Raw genomic sequence first — 17,462 nt, 5'->3', positions numbered from 1 at the left:
TGAGGGCTTGGCCTTATTGTGTGGAGGGGAGACCCTGAGACGTGTTAACAGGACAGTGACCTCAGGTAATAGCTTAGACTGCGCCGAAGCAAGAATGGAAGCCGGACGTCTGGCACCCAGGTGAAAGGGTGAGGCCAAGGAGGAATCCCCGATGACCTCTGTCCCTGCACATTTAGGATTGCTTGAAAACCAGCTCTGGAAGAAAACGCGCAGAAATCATGGGGAAGCAGAGGACACATATTCCTGGAGTAGTGCAAGTGCCTAGTTTGTAGTGATGGTGCGTATCCGTCAGCCTTGAGCCTGCGTCCCAGCAAGAGACCAGACCCCTCGGCCCCGCCCCCCACACACATTCACTCCAAGGCCGCCAGGGCGGGAGCAGCCCCTCGCGGGGGCGCCCGAGTTGCCGCCGCCGGGCGGACCTTCCCGCCGCCACACCGGAAGTGCTCTCCTGACTCGCCGCGCCGCGGGAACATGGCGCAGGAGACGGGCGACATGGAAGATGGACAGCTTTCCGACTCGGATTCCGACATGACGGTGGCACCCAGCGACAGGCCGCTGCCTGTGCCGGTGAGCGTTATGGGCAGGCGGGTGGTTCTGGGCCCCGCGCGTGGAGATCGGGCCGTGAGGTTGCGCTTGCTGGGCCGGGGGCCGCAGGCACAGCGCACCCTGCCGCGGCAGCTCGCTGAAAGGAGGGTCCCGCGGGCTCGCGGCCTCCTAGAGGCCGGCGTGCTGCTGTTTCTCCTCCGCCCACCATCAGCGGCTCTTCGTTTTCCAAAGTCACCGAGTTCCCCACTCCAGTGCCGCTAGGATGTTCCGGAGGGGGCACCGCCCAAAACAGCCTACGGAGCTCATTTTCGTCCTGAGCAGATACAGAGATTGAGGATTAGAAATGAAGTTCATTACTTGTTCAGGGGCCTGGTCAAAAATATTCCCATCGGACCTCGCTTTGTCAGGCGATAACGGGCCTCAATTTTTGTATTAGTGTCCCGGTTTTCTAAATGGGAGTTTGTCTTGGTTCCAGGCTGCCCGCCGCGAATCCTAGCGCCGCCACTGTGGTACCTGGGGCAGGTTATTTAGCTTAATGCCCCCGGCTGTAGACTAAGAAAGAGAGTGCTACGCCATTGATAGGGTGGTTGTTAGGAGTCAGTGAAGCATACAGCCTGAGTAATGCTAGTTGCCATTATTCTTTGAAGAGAGGAAGACTACCTAATTGACTTCCATCAACCCCCGCCCTCATCTCCAGCACATTATAATAGCTCAGCGATACTTTAGGGTTCAGTACCAAAAGCAAATATGATACCAACATACTATGTTTTACAATCTGTTTCAGGTTGTTTTTCAATAGATTGACCCACAACTTGGTCAACCTAATGCCATGGGATTTGCTTTTTAAAAGTAGTGTGTCATGGATTCCTACCCAGAGTTTACTGTCTAATCTAAGAGGAATATAGTCACAAAACTGTGAAAAGGAAGTTGATGTGTTTCAATGAATGAAAGGATATCATTGGAAAGAAAGAAACTTGTCTATTGACAAGTGCCTGCATGTCGTTTTCAAACATTCTGACAATGACTGAAAAAAATGAAAATTTTCTCAAGGTGGGAATTCAGGGCTTTGGTAATTTTTAGAAGGAAGACATAGAACTAGATTCTGCATTAGTTATAGAAATAAGAGTTTGTACCTTTAAAATTGGAAATCCCTTGTGGACCTTTATTTTTTAATTTTTAAAATATATTTTATTGATTATGCCATTACAGTTGTCCTATTTCCCCCCTTCATTCCCTTCCACCCTGCACACCCCTCCCCCACCATCCCCCCCCTTTAGTTTATGTCCATGTGTCTCAAGTTCTTTAGATTCTATATTTCCCCTACTGTTCTTTCCCTCCCCCTATCTATTTTCTACCTACCATCTATGCTACTTATTCTCTGTACTTTCTCCCCCTTCTCCTCCTCCCACTCCCTGTTGCTAACCCTCCATGTGATCTTCATTTCTATGGTTCTGCTCCTGATCTAACTGTCCTCTTAGTTTGCTTTTGTTTTAGGTGTGGTTGTTAATAACTGTGAGTTTGCTGTCCTTTCACTGTTCATATTTTTCATCTTCTTTTTCTTAGATAAATCCCTTTAACATTTTATATAATAAGGGCTTGGTGATGATGAACTTCTTGAATTTGGTCTTATCTGAGAAGCATTTTATCTGTCCTTCCATTCTAAATGAAAGCTTTGCTGGATAGAGCAGTCTTGGATGTAGGTCTTTGGATTTCATGACTTGAAATACTTCTTTCCAGCCCTTTCTTGCCTGTAAGGTCTCTTTTGAGAAATCAGCTGACAGTCTGATGGGTACTCCTTTGTAGGTGACTGTCCCCTTATCTCTTGCTTCCTCTAGTATTCTCTCCTTCATTTTCATCTTGGCTAATGTAATTATGATGTGCCTTGGTGTGTTCCTTCTTGGGTCCAATTTCTTTGGGACTCTGTCAGCTTCCTGGATTTCCTGGAAGTCTATTTCCTTTGCCAGACTGGGGAAGTTCTCCGTTATTATTTGTTCAAATAAGTTTTCCATTTGTCGTTCTTCCTCTTCCCCTTCTGGTACCCCTATAATTTGGATGTTAGAACATTGAAAGATGTCCTGAAGGTTCCTAAGCCTCTCCTCATTTTTTTGAATTCTGTTTCTTCATACTTTTCTGTTTGGTCATTTTTTTCTTCCTTTTGGTCCACTCCCTTGGACCAAAAGGGGGTGGACCAGTTTTGAGTCCCAGTTTTGTTTCCATCACTATTGGTTTCCTGTGCGTTTCCCTTCATTTCAACTAGTTTAGCCTTCATTTGTTCTTCTAACTTGTGACTAAAATCGACCAGTTCTGTGAGCATCCTGATCACTAGTGTTTTGAACTGTGCATCTGATAGGTTGGCTATTTCTTGGTCGCTTAGAGTTATCAGCTCTGGGGCTTTGAGTTTTTCTTGAGCCATGATATTTTGGTCTGTTCGCACCTATTACATATGAGGGGCAGAGCCCTAGGTGTTCACCAGGGCAGGGCAACTCAGTTGCTGGGTTGTGACGCTGTATGTGGGGGCGGAGTCAAAGAGGGGCAGTGACAGTTCCCTCTGCTGCTTGCCGCTGGGGCCTGGGCGGTCTGTCTCACTGCTCGCTCCTTTGCCTGGTTTATATGTGACCGCAGTCAGCCAGCCGCCTTACACCCTCATTGGGTCTGCCCATTGCCACCCCACACCTGGGATTCACCAACGGCTGCCTGCGCACCTGGGCGGTTGGTGGATCTTTCTTGCCCGACCCGCTCAGCCAGCCGCTGGCTCCACCCTTCTTACCAGTCTGGCTGAATGGTTCGTTGTTGTCGGACTTCCGTATAGTTCAGTTTTCTGTGTTTTTGTTGTGTTTTTGTTATAAAAACTTTGTTGTCTTTAAACTTGGTTGTGCAAGGAGGCACAGTGTTTCCACCTACGCCTCCATCTTGGCTGGAAGTCCACTTTCCTGGACCTGTAGAAAAGTAGGGGCTGAATTTGGATTCAGAGATGTTTTTGAAAATCAGTTCTGCTACAAAATGGTCCATGTGAGTCCCTAAATAATTTCTTTTTAAACAGCACATGGTGGGCAGGGTTGATGTGTTTTTGTGGAATTGATTTATTTTCTTTCTCTTGCAGAAGGCACTAGGTGGGGAAAGTGCAGCGAGGCCCTTCCAGGGCACTGCATCAACCTGTGCACCAGTCTCCCACTATCGGACTGTTAAAGGTGTGGACTCCAGTGAAGAGAGTTGTTCTGATTCGGACGATGATAGCTCTCTTTGGAAACGCAAGCGACAGAAATGTTTTAACCCCCCTCCCAAACCGGAGCCTTTTCAGTTTGGCCAGAGCAGCCAGAAGCTGCCTTTTGCTGGAGGGAAGAAGGTTAACAACATATGGGGCACAGTGCTGCAGGAGCAGAGTCAAGATGCAGTGGCCACTGAACTTGGTATCTTGGAAATGGAAGGCACCATTGACAAAAGCAGACAGTCCGAGACCTACAATTATTTGCTTGCTAAGAAACTTAAGAGGGAGTCTCAACATACGACAGAATTAGACAAAGAGCTAGATGAATATATGCAAGGTAGCAAGAAAACAGACTCAAAGGAAGAGGAAAATGGTCAAGGTCATCTCAAACGGAAACGACCCGTCAAAGACAGACTAGGGGATAGACTAGAAATGAACTACAAAGGCCGGTATGAGATCACAGAGGATGATTCTGAGGAGAAAGTGGCTGACGAAATTACTTTCAGGTGAGCATTTAAATTTTTCCTGCAAATGAGCACTTGCTCAACTATCTTCTGTTTATAGGAAATAAAATAGATTTCACATACATTAATAATGTTACCTTTTAAGATTTTTTTAATTTAAGGAATGAACTGTAGGCTTATTTGGTTGTGTGACGATATTTGGATTTTATTAAATTTGGACAGACTGATAGACTAATTCTGAAAACTTTAATGAGCTTTTAAGCAACTCTTTCCATTTAGTGCTTCAGATAAAAACATACCTTTTTTAAATTGTGTGGGGTTTGTTCTAGTATAGTCAAGTATTCATGACATTTTGATCACTTGATTGAAGCATATTGTACCCGTTGTAATATTTACCCATTTCAAGTGTTGATATTTTTGTAAATGTATCAGTTGTACACCCTTACCATAAACCACTTTTAAACATTTCCATCACCCCATTAAGATCCCTCCTACCCACATGCCCATTTAAAGTTAACCCCTGCTCCCATCCCCAGATAACTTCTAATCTACTTTCTGTAGTTACAAACTTGCATTTTCTGGACATTTCATACTAATAGAATTATACAGTGTGGTCTTCTGTGTGTGGCTTATTTAAGTGCAATGTTTTATTTATTGAGTTGGCCAAAAGTTCATTTAGTTTTTTCTGTAAAATAAAAGACACATTTTTTATTTTCACCAATGACTTTATTGATGTGGATATTTTGAGTATGTCGGCTATCTCCTGCCGTTGGCTCTAGTGGGTAGAGGCCAGGGGTGCTGCCAACCATCTTCCAGTGCATAGGACAGCCCCACAGCAAGGAATTATTTGGCCGAAATGTCAACAGTACCAAGAAACTTCGCAAACCACTTTGACATGCTTGATCAGTCAAAGCACCTTCTCTATACACTGCACAAATCTTCTTTTGCATTTCAGTTCTGTTTTTACCTTTCTTGAAATAAGCACAATACACCAAATGTTGCGTATCTTCTTCCATCTTCAGTACTAAAATAGCCGCACAAAAATTCACCAATTTTGATAAGTTTTTTTTTTAAATGCACACTGATGTGACAGCTGTCACAATCCAGTGTAACAAAACTGTTTTGAGCCCTAGCTTGTGTTACTCAACGGACTGAGTGCTGAACTGCAAACCAAAGGGTCACTGGTTTGATTCCCAGTCAGGGCACATGCCTGGGTTACAGGCCAGGTCCCCAGTAGGGGGCGCACAAGAGGCAACCACACATTGATGTTTCTCTCTCTTCCTCCCTCTCCCACTCTCTGAACATAAATAAATAAAATATTTTTTTAAAAGAAACAAAACTGTTTTGAGTGATGTTACAGACAACTAAGTGCTACTAGAGCCATCCTATGGAAAAAAACATAACAGACTTTGGCCAACCCAATATTACACACACATACACATACCAATATTGAATGGGTATTCCACTTTTTGGCTACTCTGAATAGTGTTATTATGAACTTTCACATGTAGATCATTGGACACGTATTATCTTTCTTTATTTTTAAAAAGATTTTATTTATTTATGTTCGGAGAGAGGGTAAGGGAGAGAGAAAGAGGGAGAGAAACATGGACTTGTGGGATAAACATTGATTCAACCTGTAGCCTCTCACACACCCCCATCTGGGGACCTGACCTGCAACCCAGGCCTGTGCCCCAACTGGGAATCAAACAGGTAGCCGTTCAGTTTGCAGGACAACATCCCACGTACTCAGTCACACCAGTCAGGGCTGGACATGTATTTCCATTTCTCAGGTAAATACCTCAGAGTAGAATTGCCTGATATAAATATCATTTCATGGATTTTGACAAGTTCGATGTTTTAAATTTCATTAGCTCTGAATCATTAATGAACAGTGTCATAAATTTGAAAACAAATACAGTTGAAGAAAAATATAGCTGGTAGAAAAACCAGTGTTTACTTTCCAGGCAGGCCTGTGAGCACTAGTGCTGGATGTTTTAAATACTGAGGGAGTTTGGAATTTGGGTGGAAAGGAACTTAGAGATTTCCTAAACCAAAGCCCTCACTGTATAGATATGGAAACAGGCCCAGTTAGTGTGTAGCTTGCCCAAAGTCACAAATTTAGTAAGTGTCAGACGTGGAACCCTCTAGTGAGGGGAGTGGTAGGACCTCTGCGGTGTTGGTCCTCCTCCGTCTCTGTGGAGTGTGCGCTCTGAGGCCACAGGTGTCACTTCGGCTCCCGGTGCTTTTACCTCTGGGTGGTGAAGTGAAAGTAATAGCACCTATTTCATAAAGCCTTTGAGAGAGTTAACTGAAACAATGCACGTAAAGTTCTTAGGATTGTGCTTATGCTATAATGAGCCATCGGTGAATATTAGCTGTATCCTCTGTTCTGAAGTAGGGTTCCTGTCAGGGAAAAATCCTATTTTAAAGCTCCCAGATATCTCTGAAGTTATGAGCGCTAAATTTCAGGCTTAATACTTTCTTTTTTTCTTTTTTCTTTTTTTTTTTGTGGTGATGGGGGTGTCAGTGGGAGTGGAGTGGGGTTAGTAGGGGTGGGGGGGCTTGGTGGTGGTAGAGGTGGGGTGGGGGTGGGGATATGGTGTCAGGCTTAATAATGTAAAGCTAGTGTATGTTTGTTGCTTGTTTTGACAAAAATGGACGGGTTTTATCTCTCTTTTAGGCTTGCATTCCCCTTGGTTTACATGCACATTTATTTTGAAATTCATTGTGATCCAGTAAAGTACAGTGAAGAGGTTGGTTCTGAGACTTGAGATGGAACCTTAAGGGCAGATAAGAATGTTTCCATGTCATTGACTTCAAGGTTAAATATTGAAGATTTTGAAAAGCAAATGTTATTAGAGTAGGATTTGGATTCTAGATGAGCACTAAACTGTAAGACTGAGGTAGATTTATTCAACTTTATACGACAAAGAAGTTAATATTACTCTATTTGTTTCTTACCAGGTTGCAGGAACCAAAGAAAGACCTGATAGCCCGAGTAGTGAGTATAATTGGGAACAAAAAGGCCATTGAACTTCTGATGGAAACTGCAGAAGTTGAACAAAACGGTGGCCTTTTTATAATGGTAAGACAGACGGCTTCGTTTTTTCTGCTTTGAGTTGTGCTTCATGTGGTTTTCCCAAAACAAACTTGTCTCTGATTGTTGCATCACAAACTTACCATTAGTTATTAGTTTGAAATTTAAAAACATTTTCAACAATGAAGACAATAAAAAGTGAAGTATGGTCAGTTTTAATACATCACTTCGAAGAAACACACCCGAACTGTAGCCCATCAGTGTGTCGATGCCTCGCTCACCTGGAGCTTGTATTTTGAGAGTATGGGCTTTGGAGTTGGGGGTCCTTGTGTTGCGTTCTGGGTCTGCAACGTACCAAGTGTGAGATTTGGCTAAAATCATTTGACTTCTCAGGGCCTCAGTGCCCTCAGCTGTAAAATGGGGGTTAACCCTGCGTGTGCCGATTAGAGGAGATGATGCACGTAAAGCGGTTGCCGTAGTGCTGGTACCTAGTTAGGTACCTAGTTAGCAGTGGGGAGCAGGCGTGCTACTCTTGGTTCATTTGATTCACACATTCTTGAAAATTGGTTCTTGGGGGAACAAAAGAAAAAAAATCTTGTTAAATAAAAAACACAGTAGATACATAGTATATCTGTCAGTACTAAAATTTCATGGGTTGTTGGGGTGAATTGGAAAAAAATCTAGAAGACTGGTATGGAGGAGAGAAGCGATAATGGACAAATGGGTAACACCTGACTGTTGCAGAACGGCCGCAGTGAGAGCACGTGTGGCTGGGCTGGGTCACGGGTGGAGGCTGTCTAACCGCAACAGGGTTTTGGAGATCTCGTTTAGCTCAGCTTTCACCTCCGGGCGAGGATGAAGTTGAATGGCTCCCTTCTTAGTGCCCCTCAGGAACCTGAATAGCACCGGTTAGAATTGGTAGCATTGGCTGAGGAAACGGCCTGTGAGCATAGATTACTGAAGTCGAAACCAAAACAAATTATAACAGTCTTGAATGTGGCAGCCCCTGTTGGTGTCATTATTAAGGTACTTTGATTTTCACTTAGTTGAGCACAAAGTTACAGGTTCATCACATTTTTCAAAGATTTAATTTTATTTATTTTTAGAGAAAGGGGAAGGGAGAGAGGGAAAGAGAAACATTAACATGTGCGAGAGAAACACAGATCCATTGCCTCTTGTATGCACCCCCATCGAGAGACAAACTCTGTAACCCGGGCATGTGCCCTGACTGGAAATTGAACTAAGCTACATCGGGCATGTGCCCTGACTGGAAATTGAACTAAGCTACATCGGTCAGGGTGGTTTATCAATTTAATTAATTCTATAGTAATGTAATAAAACTTTATATTCCAGTGAACTAATGCAAATCTGTTGGATGTTGGGAAGATGCAAGTCCAAATTCACTTTCTTTTGACCTGTGCCAGTCCCTCTTTTAGACACAGGAAGCTTCTGTTGTAGTGGGGGTGGGAGGGAGATGGTCTATAAAAAAGAAATGTCCTATCTTCAAATATTTCAAATGTATTAGAAAGTGATAAGTGCTGTGAGAAAAGAGGTAGACCAAGTGTAGGTATAGAGGGCGGGGCATTGCAACGAAGCTGGAGTGGTCGGGGTGGATGGCCCTTACCACCTTAGGCATGTCTCTGTTTAGGGTGCTTTGGCCATTCATAGGAAGAATCTATGCAGCATATTTTTTTCTGTTTGTTTTCGTAGAATGGTAGTCGAAGAAGAACACCAGGTGGAGTTTTCCTGAATCTCCTGAAAAACACTCCCAGTATCACTGAAGAACAAATTAAGGTAAAAAATGTTAATGTTCTTGGCTTTTAAGATCCATAACAATCAGACTTCCACTCAGCCTCTGGCTTCATTTCCTGCTAACCTTTATCAACTGCTCTCCTTAAATTGGCCGATTTTGTCATAGTCCCATTTCAAGTGAAACTTGTGCCTGTTGTAAAGCTCTGCCTCCTCTTTCTCTTCTCTTTCATAGCCAAGATCAAGATTTCTTTTATGGAAAAATTTTTTCCTAATATTTTCCTAATTTCTTACCATGTAATTTTTTTGTACCCTCCAGCAGTTTTTATTAACAAAATATTTTAGACATGTGAACAGAATGAAAGAATAATAGGATGAGAACTCAAATATCCCCCACCTAGATTCAGGAGCTGTTGATAGTTTGACATTCTTACTTTACTATACAATTGTCTTAGTATTATTTGGAAGTAAGTAACATTATGATACTCATCGCTAGTTATTTTAACAAGCCTCTCAATAATAATGACACTGCCTTAGATAGCCATACCTAAGAGAAATAAAAACAATTTTATAGTATCATTCAATTTCTGCACCTTACTTGAATATCCTGAATTGTTCCAAGAATATAATTTTAACCCTATTCTCCCCCAAACCAGGATTCTGTCCAGATTTTCACATTGCATTTGTTATATCTCTTGATCTTTAGTCCCACATTTTCCTCTATGATATAGACCTTTTGAAGAGTCCAAGATGATTATCTTAAAGCATGTATTACAGCCCTGGCCAGTGTGGCCGAGTTGGTCAGAATGTCATCCTGTAACTGAAAGGTTTGATTCCCAGTCAGAACACATACCCAGGTTACAGTTTCAATCCTCCCAGAGTGTACGGGAGGCAACCAGTCAGTGCTTCCATCTTGCATCGATGGTTCTTTCTCCCTTTCTCTCTCTGCAAAAGCAATGAAAAAATGTCTGTGCATGAGGATTTAAAAAAAAAGAATGTGCTATATTCTAGTGATTGTTTCCTTGTGAATTTTTGCTCATTCCTCTATCTCCGATATTTCTTATAAACTAGAAGGTGGGCACTTAAGTATCCTTAATCATTTTTGTGTTAATAGAATGTCTTGATTGGGAATTCTACAATGAGGATGTTTTACTGCTCAAAATTTGTTATATTTTGGTTTGTTAATCAAGGAACATGATTTTCGTGTAGTAGAAGTGATCAAGCTAGTTCTAACTACTTAAATTGGAAAAATGTGTACACATGCAAGGCAGCTGCTATGTTTGAGAGGTGTTCTCTGTATTATTAGAGTGGATGATAATAGGAATGTATTTTAGCCATACTGATTATGATGCTAGTGTTGACATAAATAAGAGCCATTTTTCTTGAGTTGACGTGAGAATATTTTGCATCTGCTCAATGTTGGTTTTTTTCCTTAAGGTTTCTGCTGGTTCACTTCTGAGTCACTTTTTAAAGGTCTGTTACTGAAATTGCTTCAGGAAATGTTACTGTTATTGCACATTTGAAATTGGTAGTCAATGACTGTTTTCTTATTGGAATAATTACTTATTTTTTGAAGATTTTATTTATTTATAGTGAGGAAGGGAGGTAGAAAGAGAGGGAGAGAAACATCAATATGAGGTTGCCTCTCAGACACTCCCCAGTGGGGACCTGGCCCACCACCCAGGCATGTGCCCTGACTGGGAATCAAACTGGTAACCCTTTGGTTTGCAGGCCAGTGCTCAAGCCACTGAGCTACACCAGCCAGGGCGAAGCAATTATTTTGATAACATAAATTTGTAACAGTGTAAATTTCCTTAGGAGCACAACTGTTGAGTGGCAGAATAGTTTATGCCTTAATGTTCTCCTTCCTCCCTCAATATAATCCCTGATAAATAGTGTGTACTTGGAAGGAACGTTTTTCTTGGGTTTTCATGTGATAGCAGAATGTCAGTGTTTTCAGAGAAATAGAATGATGTGATGAATACAATTCTCCAAGATTCAAAATCTGGGTTTTAATCTTAAATTTGCCCCTTACAGATCACTTGCTCTCCCTTCGCCTCCATTTTCTCAGCTATAAAGTGGGGCTTTTAATATGTGCCCTGCCTATTTAACAGTGCTATAAAAAAGGTTAAATAAAATATCTAGAAAAGCTTTTGGTAAGTAACTGAACAAGAGAGAAGAAAATAGCATTTATTCACCATTAGCCTGGCATTGGCCAAATATTTATATGGCTTAATTAATACCACAGGCTATCAAAGTGGGCGTTGCCCTGATATGCAAATGAAGAGTGATAGAAATGATATGCCTAGGATCACACAGAACACTGACTTCAGAAGTACCTAGGCTGTTTTCACTGAATCACCTGTGCTTGAAATTCAGTTTTTCTAACTCATTATAAAGAAGGGGATTTTAATGTTAGGTTTTTACGTTACACTACCAGAAACATTACATTATAATTACAAACAATAGAAATATTTGGAATGTCTAGTAATAGAAGAATGTTGAATTATAGGAACATTCTCTTTTTCAAGGAAGGGGGAGAAACATCGATTTGCTGTTCCACTTATGCATGCATTGGTTGCTTTTTGTATGTCCCCTGACTAGGGATTGAACCTGCAACTTTGGTGTATCAGGACGATGCTCTAACCAACTGAGCTACCCAGCCATGGCCTATGGGGGCATTCTTAAAAGGACCCCCACAGGGGTGTGCTCCACCCTCTATTTTTGTGAAGCAATTTTAAAGAAATGAAAAATTCAATAGTACTGAATTTTTTTAGGAGGTAAAATAAAAATTTATACAGAAAAAGTTATGGGACAATAGATTGGTATATAAAATACAAAACTGTTAACTAATGATTTGGTCATGAGGGATTATAAATGTTTTGGCTTTTAAGTTTTTTTCTGTGTTTTTCCAAATTTTCTATGTGTGCATGGATTGAGTACCTTTGTTATTAAAGGAAAAGACCTGAATGCAAATAGAATCTTTTTTAAGATTATTATTTATTTATTTTTAGAAGGTAAGGAAAGGGGGGAGAGAGAGAGAGAGATGTCAATGTATGGTTGCTTCTCGTGTGTCCCTGCTGGGAACTGGCCTGCAACCCAGGCATGTGCCCTGACTGGGAACTGAACCACGATTATGTGGTTCGCAGGCCCGCGCTCAATCCACTGAGCTACACCAGCCAGGGCCAAATAGAATTTTATTGTAGGTAATTTCATATGCCACATAAATGATTATATTATTTTCTTTCATTGCTATTATTTTCTTATATTGCTGAAAATTGTAGTCTGTAAAACTTGGAAGCCAGAACTAAACTGAGTGGGCTTGCTTTCCTTTTTCCCATTTGATTTTGTTTTGTATGTGACCTTGTACTTTCAATTTTTATTTTAGAAACTGCAAAGCTTGTGGAGAAAAAAAGAGTAAGAATAGTTAAAAGTCAATTTTTTTTAAAAAAAAGGTCAGCTATAATGGTCTCCAAATAGTATCTACTGCAGGTTCTTACCTCAGAGTTAAGTGTATAGAGACATGAAGGAGTGGGGGTGTGGGAACAGTGCTCACAGATTATCTGGTGTCTGTTTTTGCTGTAACAGCTTGAATGTGTTCTTTGGGCCAGCCCCCAATTCTGTTCCAATTCATAACCCGTGGGGGTGGTGTTTCTTTTTCATAAGGCTTGCCATATTTGGAGGGAAAGGGAACCTCATAATTTGACTTAAGTTTTGCCAAGCGTTTGATTACTTGGAATTGTTTTTAATAAGATACTTGGATGTGCTTCCACATAAATGAAAATACGTGTAGCTTCTGTCTGTCCACCTGAAGGTAAGTAGACACTTGATAAAATTGTGAATTATCACATTTTTGTGAAGGTAACGTAATAGGTTTAAGTATATGGATTTAGAGAAACTGTGTGGGTTAAGAGTTTATACCTTCATATGTTAGCTCTGTGATCTTGCACCTCACTTTCCTCATCTGAAAAGAAAGATAATATCCACCCCTTAAGGTTCTTGTGAGAATGCAAAATGTGTGAATCCTGGTATATAAGACTGTTCATTCAGTAAATGGTAGCTAGCCTCATTTTCCTATCAATTAACCTTTTTGTCGTTCCAGAACTTTTTCATCACATAAGTAATTATCCTCTTCCCTCAGCCTCAGTCCCTCCTCATTTCTTCAGCAAAAATTTTTATTTCTCCTTTTCATTAAAACCCTTATATTCTGAAGCTTTCCCTTACCCCTTAACATCAGGGTTCCTTACTTCTTCGTCTGCTAATTGTGTGCTGCTTGTAACTATTTAGTATAAGTTTTAGGAGAGGGCCCCTTTTATGTCACCTTCCTCCATAGTGTTTTTATAAACGACAAGGCATGTGCACCTTGTGTACATTAAAAATATGATAGGGACTGGATTGGCGACAGCCTGTAGGAGCCCCTTCCCAGAAGGCATAGGGTGGCAGTGGGTGTGACCTCTACGAGCCTCTGTTTTAAACCTTTGAACGTTCTCTGTCTTAGCTGAGTCATTCTGGCCTTCCCTTCAGCTCCCTGACCTACCCTCTGAAACCACACTTACCTAGCCGTATCAAGGTTCCCAGATGTTCTTTTATGTTCTCCGTGTACTATTTTTTTTTAATATTTATTTATCTTTAGAGGGGAAGGGAAGGAGAGAAGAGAAGTATCAATGTACGGTTGCCTCTCATGAGTCCCCCACTGGGAACTGGCCTGCAACCCAGGCATGTGCCCTGACTGGGAATTGAACCGCGATCCTGTGGTTCGCAGGCCCGCGCTCAATCCACTGAGCTATGCCAGCCAGGGCTCTGTGTACGGGCTCCGTGTACTATTTTAATGGTAATACACTTTCTGCCTGAAGAGTTCTTATCCGCTCGTAATTTTTGCCTTTCAGAAGACATTTGGCAATGCTTAGAGATATTTTTGCCTGTCACAGTTTGGGGCGAAATGGGTATGTGGTGGTGGGTAGAGGTCAGGTGTGTTGCTAAACATTCTACAGTATATGCAGGCTGTCATACAGAGAATTGGCCAACTCGAAATTTCAGCATTGCCAGGGTTTAGTATAGAGAAATTCTATACTAAAAGAATCTTATATTTTCTTTTTTTATTTTTTTAAAAGATTTTATTTATTTTTAGAAAGAGAAGAAGAGAGGGAGAAAGAAAGGGAGAGAAACATCGATGTGTGATTGCCTCTCATGTACCCCCAACTGGGGACCTGGCCCGCAACCCAGGCCATGTGCCTTGACTGGGAATCGAACTGGTGACCTTTTGCTTCACAGACCGGCGCTCAATCTGTTGAGCCACTCCAGCCAGGGCAGAATCTCATATTTTCATACTGTAAAGTCCTTTCTCTGCATCCTGGAATGTATTTCAGTGCTGACCGTTATTTCTATGCTTTGTGATAAAAGATTTACATTGTCATAGGTGAATTACAGTAATGGTTTTCAAGGAGTAAAATTGTTCTTTCATTGTGTAAGTTACATTATCATACTTAGTCACACAATTCAGGAATGATTCAGTTTCTTAGCATGTGCAGTCACATGTGGTGATGATATTTCAAAGGAAATCTGTATTCCAAAGACTTCTGTTTTGTGATGAAATATAGTTCATTTAAATCATAAACAACATGATTTTTCTACTGTGTCTTTCCATTTAGAAATCTTTGAGAGGTGATGTGTTATGGTATGATATGTGTGGGCCCTCAACTTAACACTAAGTTGAGTTTGAATCTTGGCTCCGTCCTCTTCTTGCAGTGGGGACTCATTTAATATCTTGGGCTCTGTGTCTAATTATGAGTCTAAAAATAATGGCTTGTTTTTTGTGAGAAATGGAGATAATGTAAAGAGTCTGCCTAGTAACAAACCTTTAATAAATGGTAGTTCTTGTTTGTTAAAGTTGTTCCTTTATTGTAGGACATTTTCTACATTGAAAATCAAAAGGAATATGAAAATAAAAAAGCTGCTAGGAAGAGGAGAACCCAGCTGTTGGGGAAAAAGATGAAACAAGCTATTAAAAGTCTAAATTTTCAAGAAGATGATGATACATCACGAGAAACTTTTGCAAGTGACACAAACGAGGCCCTGGCCTCTCTCGATGAGCCGCAGGAAGGACACGGAGAAACAAAACTGGACGCAGAGGAAGCCATTGAGGTTGACCATTCTCACGACTTGGACATTTTTTAGTACGTTTTAAGGAATAAATCTTTCTTAATAATATTGTAATAAACCATTTCTACTGAATTGCTTTAACTTTGCACTGATAGACATGAAAATCTGGAAAGACCTGTATTCTTGGTTTAAGTAAAATTGAATATATGGTGAGATGAATGTGATTGATAGAAACATCTAGAGTTTTCTCACATCTGACAAAATACTTAGTGGGAGCAGAGCATTTAATTTCTCAATCTGTTGCATGTGCTAATTATAACTAGTCAATAATCAGTTTGTCTAGGTCATAACATGACATTCAAAAGCTTGTGTTTTCTGATTTTGCAATGAATTATGACTGGTTTCGAAGCATTCCATTGAAAAATCTGAATGAGACACATAAATTGTTAAACTATTTATTACAAATGCATCCAAATTTAGTTTGTCTGTGTTCTAAGAACTCTTAGGCTTTTTTAAGGATAAGAGATTAAACTTCAAATAGGTTTATACCGATGGCTTTTTCCACTTGTTTGTCCAGAAATAAACAGTGGAAGCTCCTCATAGGTATATTGATTTATAACTTCCACTTTGTTTTGTCTTCTTTTTTAGTTGTTTTTAATTTAACTTTGTTTTTGGCTTACCAACTTGGTCATACACTCAATACCGAATGTGAACCATACCTGTGTAATTACCATGTATATTTAATTTTTTAATGGTGGCCTGCCTGAGACTGTTTTACCTTATGTTAAGGAAGTATTAAAAATGTCACATCTGCATGGATTTTCAAACTATTCGTTTTTATTAAAGAAGGAATAAACCTTCTAAAGATAGGTTACTTAAGATGTTCCAAGAGTTGACTATAGTTTACAAAATAAATTAAGAAAAACTTTGTAGGATGCAGTTACAAACTGTAGAGGCAATGTACTTGAACTCAGTCATTCCTGAACTACATGGTCATTGAAGTTGGATTTAAGTGGGAAAAGAAGAGAAAAATGGTTATTGGTTGCTTTGTATTCATAAAGAATGCAAAAATAAAAATAATTTTGGCAGTCTTATAAAATTCAAATGACTGGTTTTTTCCATCTCAAATATGCTTTCAGGAAGTTATAACCAAAGAAAGAAAAATATTTTAAATAGGTAACTGGATATCGGTCCTGAGATTATTTATGAGAGGTGATTTTTAAAGGTTTAGGACATTAGGAACGAGAATCACTCAGAAATCTCAATGCCACATATTCATGTAAACGGTGCTGATTTTTTCTAGTGAAAGTTACAGCTTTTGAAGAGCATTAATGCCCAAGAGGCTGCATCGTTAAACAAGATTGCTCCTATCCCTTCCCCCGGCTCCTGCCACCTTCCTGGTTCCTTTTATGCAATAGTAGTTTCCTTAATATGGAAAGCCACACAGATTTCTGGCTTCTGTGGCATCCTAATATACATACAGAAACCAACAATTCAATATTTAAGGTTCCTAAAGCTTTGTCTATGAGAAGTACTTTTCTCTAAACCTCTGTGTGTCCAGTTTTCTGGGTAGAGGCATCTTAACTTGCCAGGTATGTATTCAGTTAACACCCAGTGAGCCAGTCAGTATATTATGCAGTGATTCTTTATGCTCAGCCTAACATTTTTCCTACTTGCCTGGTAGGATTGACGATAATAACCCTCCACCTCTCTTTTAGTCATGTAGGTGTTCGTCCTCACCTGTAACTTGATTAAAGTGAGTTTTTGGCCCTGGCCAGGTAACTCAGAGCATCTTCCTGACGAACCAAGCTTGCGGGTTTGATTCCCTGGTCAGGGCGCAGACAAGAATCAACCAATGAGTGCCTAAATAAGTGGGACATCAAAATCAATGTCTCTTCCTTTCTCTCAAATCAATAAATTTTTAAAATGAGTTTTTGTAATCTAAAATACAATGTAACTCAAATATTAGGGGGTAAAATGGACTGGTTTGGATTTAAGCAAATTCGATGCAGGTTTTTAAAGTATGCTTCTAACTAATAGTTGGCTTAATGTAAATGGAACACATCAGTCATGTGCAATATAGAGAGAGGAAAATCAGGGGCCAGTTATTGGAAGTCAGCAGGGAAGGGCACGATGCTACCTGGGCCTGCAGGTAAGGCTCTCATAACAGCACTCGGGATGTTGATTGTCTCGATTGCTCACACAGAACCGCTCCTCAGAGCTGGATGTATCCTACTTACTAATGCTGCACAGCAGAAACCTAATGAGTAAACCACATCTCACGCCTAAGTTTAGGTTAAGTGCCTTCAGAAAGCATCAGTATTTTATGTCTTAAAACTTACTTAGTATTTAGTTTAGA

The 17,462-nt window shown here is 40.6% G+C and overlaps 1 protein-coding gene across 1 annotated transcript; it reads left to right on the top strand.

Annotated features, from left to right (window-relative positions):
- The first annotated feature begins 434 nt into the window (after positions 1 to 434).
- On the top strand, positions 435 to 16,208 carry PHAX (phosphorylated adaptor for RNA export). Its single transcript, XM_037028584.1, has 5 exons — positions 435 to 567; positions 3,647 to 4,257; positions 7,183 to 7,303; positions 8,966 to 9,049; positions 14,909 to 16,208. Exons 1-5 carry the CDS (start codon positions 472 to 474, stop codon positions 15,176 to 15,178), a joined length of 1,182 nt encoding a protein of 393 aa, XP_036884479.1. The 5' UTR covers positions 435 to 471; the 3' UTR covers positions 15,179 to 16,208.
- The last annotated feature ends 1,254 nt before the right edge of the window (positions 16,209 to 17,462 follow it).

Source organism: Sturnira hondurensis, unplaced genomic scaffold (assembly GCF_014824575.4).
Source record: "Sturnira hondurensis isolate 20B ecotype Veracruz unplaced genomic scaffold, ASM1482457v3 Scaffold0001509, whole genome shotgun sequence".
Classification (NCBI taxonomy): domain Eukaryota; kingdom Metazoa; phylum Chordata; class Mammalia; order Chiroptera; family Phyllostomidae; genus Sturnira; species Sturnira hondurensis.
Note: the sequence above shows the minus strand (reverse complement) of the source record. Positions and strands in the feature narration are given on the sequence as shown.